Here is a 15,173-nt window from a genome sequence, read left to right as displayed (position 1 = left end):
CAGCCATGGCGGAGCTGCGCGAGCGATTGTGGCGCCCCGCCGCGCAGCGGAATGTGAGGAACGTCTGGTCTTCGATTGCCGCGGCGCGATCGTCGTGGTCGGCGGCTTCCAGCAAGGGCCTCTCGGCAGCCACTGGATTCGTCAATGTTTTTCTCACGCAGGGGTAGTTCTTCCAATCTGGATCGTGCTTGCTCCAATCCTTCTTCGCAGATATTTGGTGTCCATGGATTTGGGAGTGCTGGAAGACATGCCTGGCCTGCGATCGGCATCGAGCGAGAAGCTCCTGTGCCAGCAGGTTTGAATCAAATCGATCTTTTCAGGAAGATTTATTTTTCTTTCATTTGCAGAGATCAAACTGCCAGGAGCTCGTCTCGGCGTACCAAGAGCTGGTGTGAGTGGATTTTTTTCTCCATAGCTTTTGGTTCTTATGCTTGTTTGAGCAGGAAGATGCTACTTCCAGGTTGATTTATGCGGCCAAGTCCATGAGAACCTACGTGAAGGATTCTGGAAGCGTAGCTACATTCTCGCAAGAGAAAGTTTTCGACGGTGACAATGGCGATGGCGATGGAGCTCCCGTGTTCTCAATGCTCACTATCAAATGCTACGGTTTGTTTTCTCGATTTCTTGTGTCCGTGTTGATCCTTTTGTCTTTGCAGAAGATTTAGCAACGGAGATCACTGCCATGTACCTTAGAGAACTAAGGATCAAGGTGACGTTTACAATGCAATGGCTTTCTGATCTTACTTATCAACTTCTTCAGTGGCGCATTGCTTCCAAGCTCTTGGGTTTCCAGGACAATGAAGTTCTCTCCACAGAGAATCTGAGAGCTCTCCATTGCTTGATGTTCTGCGAGCACGAGTTATCGATAGCTGGACACTGCACAAACCACGATTTACCAAGCTCAGCTCTTGACCTTCCCGGAACCAAACTCGAAAGAGAAGCTCTAGAGGTAACTTGCGAGTGTTTTAACCATCGAAAGGTGCCAACCAGCTCTTTATAGGTGTGTTTAACTTCTTGGCTTGCCGAGGCTCAAGTCGAGAAAAACAGGTATGCAAAGCCATGAAAGCACTTTTCTCCTAATTACTGCAGCTTTACAGGGTCGAAGGAATGCTGGCTATCGTGAATGACGAGATGTCCAAGGATAAAAGATGAGTACAAGGTACTCGGACCTTCCTTCAAGCTTAAAAGACCGCCTATTCTTTGATTGTGGCGCAGAGATGAGCGCCGTCGAAAATGTGGAGCAACGTGTTTATGGTTCTCTGGCGGATCGTCGCCACTCTCTTGTCAATGCGCCAACGCGACCATCATCCAATAAGCCGCTGCTTCCTGTGCGTTCATAATCCAGGTACCGATGAGTCGACAACACTGTGTAGGAAGAAAGCTTGCTTTTGCTCCCAATGTCTCGAGCAACCAAACGAGATCTCTCCGTCATCTGGCGAATTCGACGATGGCCTTGAGACGATCCCGTCCTCATCCTGCTTTCCAGCCGGTTCCAAGTCCCGGAGAAGAGCGATCAAGCTCGTCACCAAGCGCTGCGTCAACTGTTTGATGGGTTACTCGGCCGACTGTCTAGCATTGTGCTGCTGTCCGCTCTCGATCCCACACTTTCTCTTCGTCACGCTTCCCGTGCTACTCTACCGCCGGATCTGCAAGCTTACAACGAAAGCCAAGTCGGTATCAGCGTACCAGAGGCTGGGCATCAATCCCGACGAGCTCAGGAAACCCAAGGACTCACTACTCAAAGAGGACGAGATCCCTTTCACTGGTTTTGGAGGCGAATACTGGAAAGAGAATTTCGAATCTTAAGAAACGCATAAAAAATATTCTCTTTAAACTTGAAGTTTCAAAATAGTTAATCAAAATATATGAGGTCTCAAATACAAATTTTTTTCCCCATCTTGTTGTTTTTTGTAAAAGAGGATTGTCATTCTCTTACTCTAAACCTTAAAAAATTTCATGAAAATAACATAAATATTATATAATAAATGCTGTAGTACATAAATAAGTTTATATGGAATTGTAATTTTTAAAAAATTAGAAATAAATTATTCTTTTTAATAATGAAATTTGTATATAATTAATAAACTGATAAACAAAAATCAAACATATCATTGAGTTTGTAAACATGTTTTGATTATAATTCATAAAAACTTTTAACTAAAATATTAATGAATTCTATTATTTTAAAGGATATTTTATACATAAGACATAATATATATAAAGAAAATATTAATTAATTTTTAATAAATATATTTTTAAGATTTAAATTTCATGCATTGTCTTCTAGACCTCAATCTCAACAATAAAAATAATTTATATAAAAATAATTATAATATAATATAGATAAAAAGAATATTATCTGTAACTAAAAGTTAATTAAATTGTTTTATTAAGTTGGTAAATTATAAAAAATAATTTCATAAATTTTTTAATAAATATTGATAATATAGATATATTAATTAAAAGTTAAAATATTAACTTTAATATGTAAATGAAAGATTAGAAGGATATAAATGCCCCAAACTTTTCAATATAAAAATCTATATAATAATATTTCACCATAAAAAATAAATATTCTATTGTTTTAAGTATTTATCTTAATGCTTTCAAACTCCTTTAATAAGTAGAAATTTGGAAATAGAAGTTTAAAATTGAAATTTTATAAAGATTGTGAGTGCATAAAATACAGAAATGGAATATATAAATATACATATTCAATTAGCCCAAAAACACTAGCTTATATACAAAAATGAATGGTCCAAATTAAAATCAATTCAATAATTGTCAAAATCCTACTATACTAAAAATGTTAAAATTAATATACAACATTATAGATATACACTTGGACCTCATGTCATTCCTTCCTCTTAGAAGGATGGAAAGCCCTTAAGGTTCCCTAATCCATGGGTTAGAATTTGGAAGAATATCAAAAGGAGGCACCAGTGAATCTCTAAAAAGTGTAAATTATTCTAAATCCTTTTGTATGAAGGGTTTTAATTGTTGTACATACATAGTTCTTTAAGGATTAGCTTGTTGAATAACATGTCAAACTTTATAAATTTGCAATCCAACTTACTGTAATACTCAATATAATCCTTTCCACTAAGCACGAAGCCTATTAAACAAAGTATATACTATAAAATTGGGAAAACAAACCAACACCATATCATCCATTTTATATGATGACAATCACTAAAAATTGATTGAACCAATAATATATATCATTCAAGATTCCTATGAAAGAAGTTCACAAAGATTGGCAATAAGAGTGGAAGGAACTACACCACATACCATGAATGACATTACCAAATAAGTCTAATTGTTCAATTGCAATCACATAACATCAAACAATCACATTAATTATTGCTTCAAAGTCAAAGGAGGAAGAGGTTATTGATTTGCCATGAAGATGAACAAAAAGAAAAAAAAGAAAAGAAATTGAAAAAGTTATAATAATAAGAGATATCTAGATGATGCAAAAGTTACATCTAAAACAAAAGCATAAATTCAAGTACTTATTAGGTACAATCACAATTACTTTTCATCTCTACTAGGAGCAAATGGTCAAAATTGAAACTAATATGATGGCTATCAAAATCTCACTATATTAATATTAGTATATGGCATCGTAGCGATATACTTAGATCTCATAAGATGATTAAAGCTTTATATTACTAAAAAATGATAAAAAAAGGTTTTATAAACTTTTCACTTATGCAAAATATTTTTCAGATAGTTGAGTTCCAAAAAAATTTTAAAATATAAAATTTCAAATACTGGAGTATAATTCTGAAATATAATTTCTAAATAATATAATTATATATTATTATAAAAATAAATATTTTAAATATATGATTTTATAATATATTTTTTTTCTCAAACTCCTCAATAAAAAATATACTGATTTTATCATTAAAAGTTATTTATTATTTGAAGTTCATTGAGACTACCATAATATTAGCTTTTATTTAATTTTCATTATGTCCTTATATAAATATTTATTAGTAAATTATTTTTTTTATAAAAAAATAACATATTTAAATTTTGATAAGTTTTGTTTAGTCCACAGCCATTTTATAAATAAATTTAATATAGAATTAATTTTAGTTTTGAAAAAATGAAACATATGCTCCCACCTAAAGTTCACTTTTGACAAAATTAACAATTATGCTTTTATAAATTATACTGTATTGAATAATATCATATATAATATTATTTCTGGTACTATATTTATTTTTAATTAAAATTATTGAATATTAGTAACAAATCTCATTAAATCTATGTTTTTTTCTTCAATTATTAATTATAGAAGTAAGAAATCCACTTTTTTTAAATATTTATATATAACTATATATTTTCTCTAGAACTTGAATGCACATTGTGTGATTAAATATTTATATTAATATTTTACTCTAACTTTACATTGTGGCTTTATATTATTTCTATAAAATTTCTTATAATTAATCTCATTTAAAATTAATATAAAAATATAAATTTTCAAAGAAAGAAAGGAGCTCACCTTTTATATATGGAGAGTCCCTTGAGCTTCTCGAGATTGATAACCTAAAAATTTTTTATTTAATTTTAGTTGTCTTGGTCGTTTGAGGCAATTGATCAATCAATCATCTTAGATTTGTATTTAATTTACGTTTTAGTTTTTATTTTAAAGAAGATAAATTAATAAAACTAATGAGATATTTAGTAGTTAACTTTTTATTTTCTATTACTTTAAATCTATATTCTATAATCTATGCTCAATATCTATGTGTGCTATCATACTCTTTACAAAGTGAGGGGTACTAAACTAGAAATACATTTGTAATGAAATTAATGAGATATAAATAGTATATATTTAATTAATGTTATTTTTGCATATCTAAAAAATTTATAATTTAAGTTTTTCAGAAGAGGTACTTTTGGGAAACTTGTCTTGTTATTAAGCACAAAAAAAAATCCTATCCATAATAAAAACTCAAAGACAATGCAAATATCTAAATTACTCAATAAATTTGGGACACACTTTACCATTAATATCGTGGTATAAAAAATGATAAAATATTATAAGTTTTTTCGATATTGCATTTGAGTTTTTGTTGGATTTTCTTCTTTTTCTTTTGTACTCAGTAATAAAAGTTTTTTATTAATGTACTTATTTACATTATAAGGTCATTTTGCAAACAAAAATATTGTATAGTGTTATACACTTGATTTTGTAGATTATGCACTTAATAAAACTCTAGGATATGGATATGACTTTTAAGAAACAGAGAAAACAAAAGAAGTTAACTAGTGATATTCTTATATATTTTTAAAAAGATTTTTAGCTTCCTAGAATCAAAAAATAAAAAAGAAAAACATAGATTGTTGAATATTTTTAATAAAATTTCTCACTAGCTTCTCCACAATCAAGAATTTGAATGAAAGTTTTCCCATCCTTTACATCTTATTCCCTTAATTACTACTATGTTTGTAGAGTTAATGTCCAAGAATAAAAGATGAGTACAAAGGTATCCTTCAAGCTTAAAAGACTGTCTATGCTCTGATCGTGGCGCAAAGTTGAGCCTTTGGAAAATTCTGGTTCTATGGCGGATTACTGCCACTCTCTTGTCAATGCGCCAATGCCACCACCACTATCCAACAGTCCGTCCGCAATCCAGGTACTGATGAACCCACAATACTGTGTAGGAAGAAAGCTTGCTTGTGCTCCAAATGTCTTGTCTGCTCTCTGTCATCAGACGAATTGGATGATGCTCGTGAGATGATCCCGTCCTCATCCTGCTTTCCAGGCGCTTCCAAGTCCCGGAGAAAACTTCATCACCAAGTGTTGTGTCAACTGTTTGAGGGTTACGCGGCTGATTGTGGGCTGTGACACGGGCTCCATTACGGCTAAGACTGTCAGAATTTCTGAAATTTGAGTGGATGCCTGATTCAGCCGTTCAGTATTGGGAAGCAGTGCACTCTCGATGTGTACGAGTGAGTGCTAGTCTAGACTGCTACAAAAGATGGAGAGGTCAGTTAGTAAAACTCTTACAGTGCGTGTTCTTCACAACTCTAATTCACATAATCTGACGCAGCGGCTCAAATTTACTTAGGCGATGGATCTGTCGGACGCGCTCCAATAGTCAACGCTCGCAATTCCACTCCCGTCACCTACATTGAGACTCCAGGGATCCCTACACAGCACTCGATCCGGACCCCAGGGAAACCTGGTGGAGGGAGAGTTGTAGCAGCACCAATGCTTTGCTGGTAATTTGGCCTTGAATTTGATTGTATTATAACTTAAGGCCATTAAATAAGGAGCATCTATTTATACAAAAAAAAAAGGTAAGTTCTTACGCTTCAGAAGGTGGGATTTGCTTGAGAATTTCATTAGACTTCCACCAAGCCAGCACAGGTTTTGCCAACTGCCCAGCATTTGCTACGCAATCTCTATTTAAATTTAATGGTTCAGTTTGAATACTTTTATGTAATCAACTTAAATTACATCCAGATTAAATTTTTATTACCTAAATTTAATCTGGAAAGTTTACATTTAATTTAAGTATAAAAGGTGTTGCTTCTTTATCCTTTAGACAATTAAATAATCAAGCTAAGAAAACGTGCACGGAATATCCTCTTTAGATTTTCTTATTCTCACTATGCACTGACGAAAATAAGAATCTCCGCTGAACGAGCTTGCGCTTGCTTAGAACACGTCCGGGTTGTAGCGATTCGGGATGGAGCTGTTGTCTTGGGCTCTTCTCAGGTGGACGGTGAGCGCGTAATTGTTAAGCTGTGAACATGACACAAAAGGATTATTCATGCCACGAAAGCAATGAGCGATGGCTTGGCTTACCTCTAGAGTCCTCATTTGTTCCTGGTACTGTGTCACGAGTTGCTTCAAATGCTTCACCTCCTTCCCCTTCTCGTCGATCTCCGCCGAGTAGCGCTCGTGTTGGATGGCCACTGCCCGCTTGAGGATTCCATTGTCTTTCACCATCACTTGGAGCTGCCCCTTGAGCGTTTCATTCTCCTAGAAACATATGGAAACACGCAGCAGTAGCTTAGCGAGCAGCCAGTGAAAGAGAAAAATCCACACCTTTTGGATGGCTTCCACTGCAGCGGCATTTCGAGTCGTGACGGCCTTCTCGAAAGACTCCAGTGCTCTGGTTGCGCGCACGCGAGCGTCTGTGAGGTCTGAGGCACTGAGCATCTCCCGCACGAAGAGCTCCACCCATTCTAATCCTTCGCTGCTCGCTGGCTGTTCCTGCTGCTGGTGGGCCGACGCTGCTGGCGCGTGCTGCGAAGCACTGCTCACCGCTGGCCTCTCGTTTGAGAGCCGCAAATCGTTAAGGCATTTGATGGCATCGTCTAGATTGTTTCCACAGTTCTCAATGACCTTCTCGACAAGCTGGCGAAAAAAGAGAGAAAAAAAAAATGTCACAATGTCAACTTCAGGAAAAGAAAGCTTCTTTTCTCTTTGAAGAAAAGAACACGGTTTTACCTGTCCATCCATGTCAGGATACAAAGCTCTGAGCTGGAGAAAGATGTCGTGTGACGAGGAGGAAGGAGAGCTCGGCCCAGTGGTACCAGGAGAGCTGCTCCGGCCAAAAACCGGAGCCGCCGAGGGAAAACGAACTGGAGAATTCGAATTCCCACCGCAGCGTCTCTTGGAGAGGGGAGTCGAGATTGGAGGAGACCCGTGTAGCTCGTCAAAATGCCGCTTCTGACAAACAGCCGCAGACATGGCAACTGGTGCGACCCACTTTTCTTCGTGATGGCGCTAATCCAAACGTCCTATAACACTCTTCAATCCTGCAAGCTCCACGGATAACAAATCCCTGCTCATGCGCCCCCCGCGAAGAACCCTAGAAATTCCCACTGCCGCGGCGCTCGGATCCCCCAATCTGCCGTCGCAGCCGCTCACCTTGCGCACGAAGCTATGCCGGCTGCGATGACGCGCCCCGCATTCCAATAACCCTAGCCCGAATCACACGCCTTAACAGCGCCGCTTGGGGGCTTTTCTAGCTTTCTAGGGCAATAAAATACAGCGAAACGGCAACGAGAAAAGTTAGCGGCTGGTTTAGTTTTAAGAACGGGTATATTCCTTGCGCGTACGCGTGCCACGTGGCAGAGTGTCCGTACCGGGTTTTTAGGGTTTCTTCAGCTGAGCCGTCGTGTCTCTCCAATGGGCAACCGGCCTTGCGCGTCGCGAGCGCGACGAGGGAAGCGGTGCCGCATTTGGGAAGCGCTAGAGCTGTGCGGCGGCGCGGGCATGGAATTTCCGTGCTGGCGCCTCATTCGTTTCCGGGGAATGCATTGCAATTGCAATGGTTGATCCTCCTCCGTGTAAGTTTGTCCCTTCCTCGTCGCTCTCTCCACTTCTCCTGATAAGCTCGCCTCTAGCTGGCCTGTGATCGTTCTTCCCGGTTTGGAGTTTGGACAAGAGAAGGAGAAACGAAAGATGGGAGACACCAAGAAGAAATGCCTGGGGCGATTCGAGACCTCCTACATGAGGGCGGTAAGTTCTTGCGCGTATCGTTCGTTCTAGAATCCTTTTCGTTTTTCTAGATGGCCCCTCCGGAGCCTTCGGACTATCCTCCACGCACTCGAGACTATGGTCAGTACATGAAGGTGCTAAACAACATTGAGATGAACAAGAAGTTCCAGTTCCCGATGGGCCTCCCGAAATACAAGTAAGTCTCTCTCGCTCCCAGCTCCAAAGTTGGTCTGATTGATCGGAGTTTGACACAGGTATGATTTCTGCGATGAGAAGTATCCTCTCCCGGGAGAGAAGAAGAAACCATCCAAGCCGCCGCTTAAGTACAAGCCGAGTTGTCCACAGTACGCACCATACCACTCGACGATGCAGGACATGAGTTTGATCCAGCGACGCCTTGACACGGAGCCCGAGCAGGAGCATACGTGGTACCGTGACAAGGTAAACTTTCTCCTTTACCGCGGATGAATGTTTCGGGTGGTTTTGCTTGGGTCATGTCTCTTCGTGTCATGTCCTTTGGTTTTTTTCGTGCCTGTTTTGCGCAAGAGCTTTGGTTTTTCATGAGGGGGTAAGGCATGGTGTAAGCAGACGGACAGCATGCAAATGAAGAAGCTTGGGCAGATTAAGGAGCAGCTTGACAGTCTCAAACAGTTGTTTGTGGAGGAGCGGGGGAAGTGCCAGGATCTGGAGGTACAACTCGAGCGTTTGAGGGCGAAGTCTTCTCAGACACCGAGGAGGAGAGAAGTGGGCATTAGCGGCAGTAGGGAGGAGACTCCACGGATCAACGAGAGGCTCCTGACGTCGTCCGAGGCCGACAAGGTTCTCTCTTGGCTGGCGAGTTTTGACGAAGGTGGTGGTGGTGGAAGTTATGGCAACAATGCGTCGACCGCCGTCGCAAGCACGGTTTTTGATAGGCAGAAGTCGCCGAGAAAGACGTGGGCTTTCAAGGACCAGGTCTGCTTGCCGGGATTTCATCATTCCAGAGAGAAGGTAATGCAAGCATGGATGGGATTTGAGCAAGGTGAAAAGGAAACTATTGGTGATTACAGTGAAAGGTTTTGGAAGCTACGGATGGAGATGATGGGGGTGCAGTCGCTGAGCAACGAGGAGCAGCTTCGCAGGTTCACTGCTGGGCTCAAGTTTAAGATCAGAAATGAGGTGACTGCCTTGAGGCCGGGTTCTCTGTCCGATGCTATACTGCTAGCTGAGAGAGCTGAGGCTCGGAGCGCTGCCAAAACTAGGCCGACTCGAGCCAAGTCGAAGAAGCTCCCGAGGAAAGCTAGCGTGATTGCAGAGACAGCGGGAAAGAAACCGCGGCAGCTCCAGTTGCTAAGTCCGGTGGAGCAAATACAGTACTTAAATCGTCACAGCTCTTGCGGGTGTAGGAAGGAGGATCTGCCTCCCGAGGACCAAAAGCAGCAGCAGTAGATGGCTCTTCCAAAGAATGTTGCTTCCTAGCGGCTCGAAAATAAATGGACAAAGAAGTTCAACAACGTCGTTTCTAGCTAGAGCTTCGACAACCGCAGAGATGGTTTTCTTTATTTATTTTTCTCTTTTTTCTTCTGGGAATCTTGAGTTAGAGTGACGTTTCTGTCGGTCTTGGTTCGTACAGGTGGATTTCTTCTTCTTCTTCTCTTTTGTTTTGGTTGATAATGGTGGACTATCCTTGCAGAAACCACCGAGAATTATCAGGCCTATCGACTTGTTTTCAAAGAAACCGAGGACAGCGAGTCCAAAGTGTGGCCAAAGATCAACGTGTGATGATACCGACTGCGACTCTCATCTAGAAGAGAGGTCCGTTTAACACAAGCTTCTGTTGCGACAAAGGCTTTCTGTTTTTCCAGGATACCCGAGAGTTCATTCCACAGGCTAGAACGCGTTCGTCACGAACTTAAGCTGCAAGACGACCCACGGTAAATTCTTCCCTCTTCTTCCTTAAAAGAACGTTTTGGTAAATCAGGACTGTGCTCGGAGCCTACTACGATCGCTTGCAAACGGCTCCCGAGCCCAAGAAACGCCCGAAGATGCCATATTTTGCTGGAGCAAAGAAACGGCCCATTCCTCCACCTCCGCCAAGACCAAAGCCTCCTCAGGTAACTACAAAAGCATTCTTTTCCATAGCTTAAAGATCAAAAGTTCTTCACAGATGGATAGGATCATCCTGGACAAGTCACGAACTTCGAGAGAAGGGACCACGTATGGCTTCGCCAACAGCATGACGATGAGAGCCGGAGCGATGCTATCGCCACCGCAGAAAGATCCCAGAGACAAAGTAAGCTGCTCTGTCTCGATCAACCTATCACTTACTTGTTCTTGGTTTTCCACAGCCCAAGGAAGGAGTTCATTCATTCTTCTCGCGAGGATCCTCGGACTTAACATCAGAGAATGGAACTGTAAGTTCCCTTTCTATGATTTCATCTTCTCGCAAGAAAATCACGCTAGATATCCTTCCAGGCGATGGCCGAGTGCTTCTACGCTCATGCGAGGCCTTATGGAGCTACATTGGTTACTTTGGCGGCAGACAAAGCCCTTAACTCGAGGTACTTTTAAGTTTCAGCCGTTCGATTGGCATTTTGCCAAGTTTGAATGGAACGTTGAAAATTGACTGGACCATTGACCCCGAAACCGCGGTGCTTGGGCCACTGGCTGGCCACCACGTGTGCGCTGCTGTGGAAGCGGTGTAAATGAAAGGACGTGTGTAAATTTTCGAAAACCCTAGGGCGGGATTTCTCCCAAGGGCAGCAAGGGCGATGGCGATCATCTTGTGCGTAATCCAAGTGAGTGAGCTATAGATCGATCGGTATCGGAGGAGCAGCGGCGATTTCTCATGGCATTCATAGAGGTCAGGCCAGTGCCGCACGAATCCGATGCACAAAAGGATCTCGAGGCGCTGTACTTCCTGGCGCAAAAGAGGAGCTTGGTTCTTGAGGAGAAGCATCTGTCGATCCGAAAGGAGGTGGCCAAGCTTCGCGATATGGTGCTGGAAATGCAGATGGATCCGGTGTTCATCCCCGTCCAGATCACGGAGTGCGACGAGTGCGTCGAGATGAGCTCGCCAGACGCGCTGGAGGTGGAAATCCGGCAGCTCCAGGACGAGAGAAATTCGGCGCTCCAGGAGATGGAGAAGAACACGGTGTTTTGCAGCGATTATAGCAGCTTCATGGAGCAGAAGACGTGCGCGCTTGTGGAGAAGATGTACGAGTACTACGTCAACCTCCATTCCAAGATCGAGGAGATCATGAAATCGAGGAACAAGGCCGTGGAGGAGCTCCACTACGTGTTGGGATTCATCGCCAAGATGGAGAGTAGCTTGGATGCGTTCCAAGCAGCACACAACCAGGTACTTCTCCTTGACAGCTTCACACACCTTTGTGTTATTGCTTGCTGATTTGAGAAAGGGATAGTTGGCTCACAGACGGTTGCAGAGAAAGAGAGCCTGACGAAGGAGCTGTGGCAAGCTCGAAGCGATAAAGACCGGATTTTCCGAGAGCTCTCCGAGTTTATCAACCGGGAGGAAAACGTCAATGCGGCGGTGAGGAGGCTCACAGTGGACAAAGAAAGGCTTCAGAAAGAACTCAGCAGCTTTGCGGCTGAGAAAGAAAGTCTGGCGAGGAATCTCAACAAAGTTGTGGAGGAGAAGACGAACATCGCCTCCGAGAGAGAAGCGTTGGTCAAGAATTTGAGCCAGGTTGCTGCTGAGAAGGAGCGTCTTCATGTAGAGTATAAGACCTCGCAGTTCGAAAAGGAAGATAACATCCGGAGGCTAACTTTGCACAAGGACCGTCTTGAGGAAAGCATATCGAGCATTACATCCGAGAAGGACAGCTTGGCCAAAAATCTGAAGGAGGTGGCGTTTGAGAAGGAACGTCTTGAAGAGGACATGAAAAGCGCGCACTCGGAGAAAGAAGCTCTTGCGACAAACTGTAGAAGGCTGACTGTACATGCAGAGAGTTTAGAGGGAAGCATAGGGAGGATAACGTCGGACAAGGATTCGCTTGACAGGAACTTAGCAAGAGTGGCAGCAGAGAAGCAGCTTCTCTGCGTAGAAAACGAAGGATTGCAGAGGGAGAAGAGGAGCCTCTCTTTGTGCAAAGACAGATTAGAGGAAGATCTCAAAGCTACTCGAACACAGATAGATGCTTTGGGCGATCAAATCGGCGGGTTTGTGAAAAGCAGGGAGAGTATGGCTAAGGAAATCACAGACTTGACGTCGCAGAAGGAAGCTCTAACGAAAGAAGTCTCTAGCATTTCTTCCCAGAAGGAGAACTTGTCCAAGCAACTCACAGCCGTCACGGCTGAGAAAGACAACCTTGCGAAAGAGCTCAAGGAGAAAGTGGTGGAGAAAAGCAGGCTGGAGAGCGACGTGAGAGTGAAGTCCTCGAAGATCGACGCACTGGAGAAGAAGCTCAAACAAGTGGAAGGAAGAAGGTACAAACCGTATCTCTCCTTCATGCATTAGAAAGACCCCACGCTCTTCACTTGTCCTGCAACGTTGCAGAGACATGCAGGAATTTATTCTGGAAGATCGTTCTAAGCAATTATGCCACACTCAGCAGGGATCCAAGGAAGAGGAAATAAAGTCCGCCACTGCCGCCATCCTCCGCCTCCAAGCGAAGTTTATCAACCTGGAAGACCAGCTCAAGCGGATCAGGCGGTACACTGTCCAAGGAAAAGGGGGAAACTCAGACATAGTAGAAGCAGACTTAGTCCGGATTTGCGAGGAGTACAAGCAGCTTCGCTCAGGTACATGCTCTCTTTTACGTTTTCTTCTCTAAAGGATTTGTCTTGGCAGACTTGAGAGAGGTTCGCATCCAGAAGGAAAACATCGAGTCAACGATCAAGCAGCTCGACTCGGGCATTTCGACGAAGCGCAACATGTTGGAGATGACCGAGAGGCACTTGCAGGTATGCACGGGCATGCTCGTCCAGTGGCAAGCCGCTCACTGTCCTCGTGGCGCAGGGAGCCATCTCCATGCTCGAGATCATCACCAAGAAAGCCAAGGAGTTGCAACACGTTACTGTCCATTGGAGGCCTTGATGATCCATAGGCATCAGTGCTGTAGTACACACAGCTATGGTTTTTGACAGGAGGGAGACGGGCATTCTAGATAGCTTTCTTTGTATATATATAAATTACTCGAGGGAATTCATCGATATCAATGTGATGTGATCTATCGATGAGCTGATTTGTCTTTTAATTCTACGGGCGCCAGAAGCAAAGGAAGAAACTCCCTCCGTAATGATATTTGAATCGTTTATGAATTATAAACATGTGTACTGAAATATTTTTGGTCGAGTAGTCTACGGGTGCGTTTCACGCGTATCAGACTTGATTATACGAAAGCCTTGGCATCTTGCGTCAAGTTGATCTATAAAAGAAGGAAAAGCTTGAGCGTCAAGGATTTGGTAAGGCTTGAGACCATGAATCTTTTTTAAGAAATGATAATCGCAGCCAACTTCGAAGGTTTTCGAAGGAAACTGTAGAAGCACGGCAACAATGTCGACAATTCTTTATATGACTTTATATAGTCACTCGAAGAGGAATGTTTTCGTACTTGGGCACAAACAAGTGCACAGCTCCAGGAACGTAAAGTTTTCAGTTTGGATCTCACTGGAGAATGGAAGTTAGTATGTACTAGGACAAATCCTGGAGCAAGGAATGCTACGGCGTGGGCTATGGTCGCCATTTGAAGACGAGTTATTGATCGAGTGCGTGCTCAAGCACGATCACAGCCGATGGAGTTAAGTTCCAAAGCATGCTAGTACATATATACACATCAGTCATGAGAAGCTTTCGTAGACAATTGTCTGTGATGATCACTGAGCTAGTTACAGGCGGGAAGAGCTGCAGGCTGCAACTATCTGAGGCCGGGGCTCAACCACAGTGATTTCTGAAGGAGTTCATTGTGGAAATGCATGCAATTGTGAGAAACAGGTGGGTCATGAATATGTTTCTACTGTTTCTGAAATTTTGTCCTGTACATAACTGGCACATGGTCTGCAAAGCTCCCCGGTCGCACGGACTACCAGATCAAGAACTGCTGGAACTCCACCATCAGAAAGAAGTTGATGGTGCTTGGGACTGATCCCGTGACACAAACTAAATTCTAAATCCCAGCAGGCTAAAAACACAACTTCATTCGAAGCTCAATGTGGCGTCGTGGAACAACATTGTCGGCGTGTATGCCGTCCAGCGGAGCTGCAAGCGGTTTGCATGGATGAGAGCACTACCGCAGCCTGGCGAGAAAGATGTGACGGAGGTGGAACTGCTGGTTCTTTTTCACCGGATGCTCTGGCATGGTCGACGGTGCTGGGACGAAAGCTTACAACGGACAAGAATTCGCTTTACAGGAAGCAAGGGTGGCAGCAGAGAAGCAGCTCTGCGTAGAAAACGAAAGATTGCAGAGCAGGAAGAGGAGCCTCTCTCTGTGCAAGGACAGCTACTAGCGCACAGAGCGATCAAGTGAGTTTGTGAGCAGGGAGAGCATGGCGAAGGACAGACTTGACGTTGTAGAAGGAAGCTCTAGTCATTAACATGTCAGAACTTGTGAGAAGGCAGGACAAGAGCTCAAGGCCAAAGTGGTGGAGAAAGAAACCTGGAGAAGAAGCTCAGAAGGTACAAACCGCATCCCTGAGCAGCAGGCAAGAATTCAATTGCATTGCATAGCATACAGTCTCATGCTTTTCAATGGGC

General features: G+C 42.6%; 3 protein-coding genes across 5 annotated transcripts; 2 read left to right on the top strand and 1 right to left on the bottom strand.

Moving 5' to 3' along the window:
* Positions 1-5: 5 nt before the first annotated feature.
* Positions 6-1,823, top strand: LOC9653966. The gene is made up of 8 exons (XM_024669015.1): positions 6-163; positions 211-295; positions 348-389; positions 444-606; positions 657-709; positions 761-949; positions 1,001-1,047; positions 1,098-1,823. The coding sequence occupies exons 1-8, from the start codon at positions 6-8 to the stop codon at positions 1,150-1,152; spliced, it is 792 nt and encodes a 263-aa protein (XP_024524783.1). The 3' UTR covers positions 1,153-1,823.
* Positions 1,824-6,511: 4,688 nt separating this feature from the next.
* Positions 6,512-8,028, bottom strand: LOC9654812. The gene is made up of 4 exons (XM_024669363.1): positions 7,484-8,028; positions 7,079-7,390; positions 6,836-7,012; positions 6,512-6,772 (listed from the first exon to the last, which is right to left on the bottom strand). The coding sequence occupies exons 1-4, from the start codon at positions 7,724-7,726 to the stop codon at positions 6,686-6,688; spliced, it is 819 nt and encodes a 272-aa protein (XP_024525131.1). The 5' UTR covers positions 7,727-8,028; the 3' UTR covers positions 6,512-6,685.
* Positions 8,029-8,152: 124 nt separating this feature from the next.
* On the top strand, positions 8,153-11,095 carry LOC9654811. 3 transcript variants are annotated; one of them, XM_024668644.1, is made up of 10 exons: positions 8,153-8,328; positions 8,386-8,500; positions 8,551-8,675; positions 8,734-8,920; positions 10,152-10,273; positions 10,324-10,392; positions 10,440-10,572; positions 10,626-10,751; positions 10,807-10,872; positions 10,934-11,095. In XM_024668644.1, the coding sequence occupies exons 2-10, from the start codon at positions 8,444-8,446 to the stop codon at positions 11,027-11,029; spliced, it is 981 nt and encodes a 326-aa protein (XP_024524412.1). In that variant the 5' UTR covers positions 8,153-8,328; positions 8,386-8,443; the 3' UTR covers positions 11,030-11,095. The 3 variants fall into 3 exon arrangements, with proteins under 3 accessions (XP_024524412.1, XP_024524413.1, XP_024524411.1); XM_024668645.1 differs by lacking the exons at positions 10,152-10,273; positions 10,324-10,392; positions 10,440-10,572; ... (1 more) ...; positions 10,807-10,872; positions 10,934-11,095 and adding exons at positions 9,068-9,469; positions 9,529-9,616; XM_024668643.1 differs by lacking the exons at positions 10,152-10,273; positions 10,324-10,392; positions 10,440-10,572; ... (1 more) ...; positions 10,807-10,872; positions 10,934-11,095 and adding an exon at positions 9,068-9,972.
* The last annotated feature ends 4,078 nt before the right edge of the window (positions 11,096-15,173 follow it).

Source organism: Selaginella moellendorffii, unplaced genomic scaffold, assembly GCF_000143415.4.
Source record: "Selaginella moellendorffii unplaced genomic scaffold, v1.0 SELMOscaffold_4, whole genome shotgun sequence".
NCBI lineage: Eukaryota > Viridiplantae > Streptophyta > Lycopodiopsida > Selaginellales > Selaginellaceae > Selaginella > Selaginella moellendorffii.
Note: the sequence above shows the minus strand (reverse complement) of the source record. Positions and strands in the feature narration are given on the sequence as shown.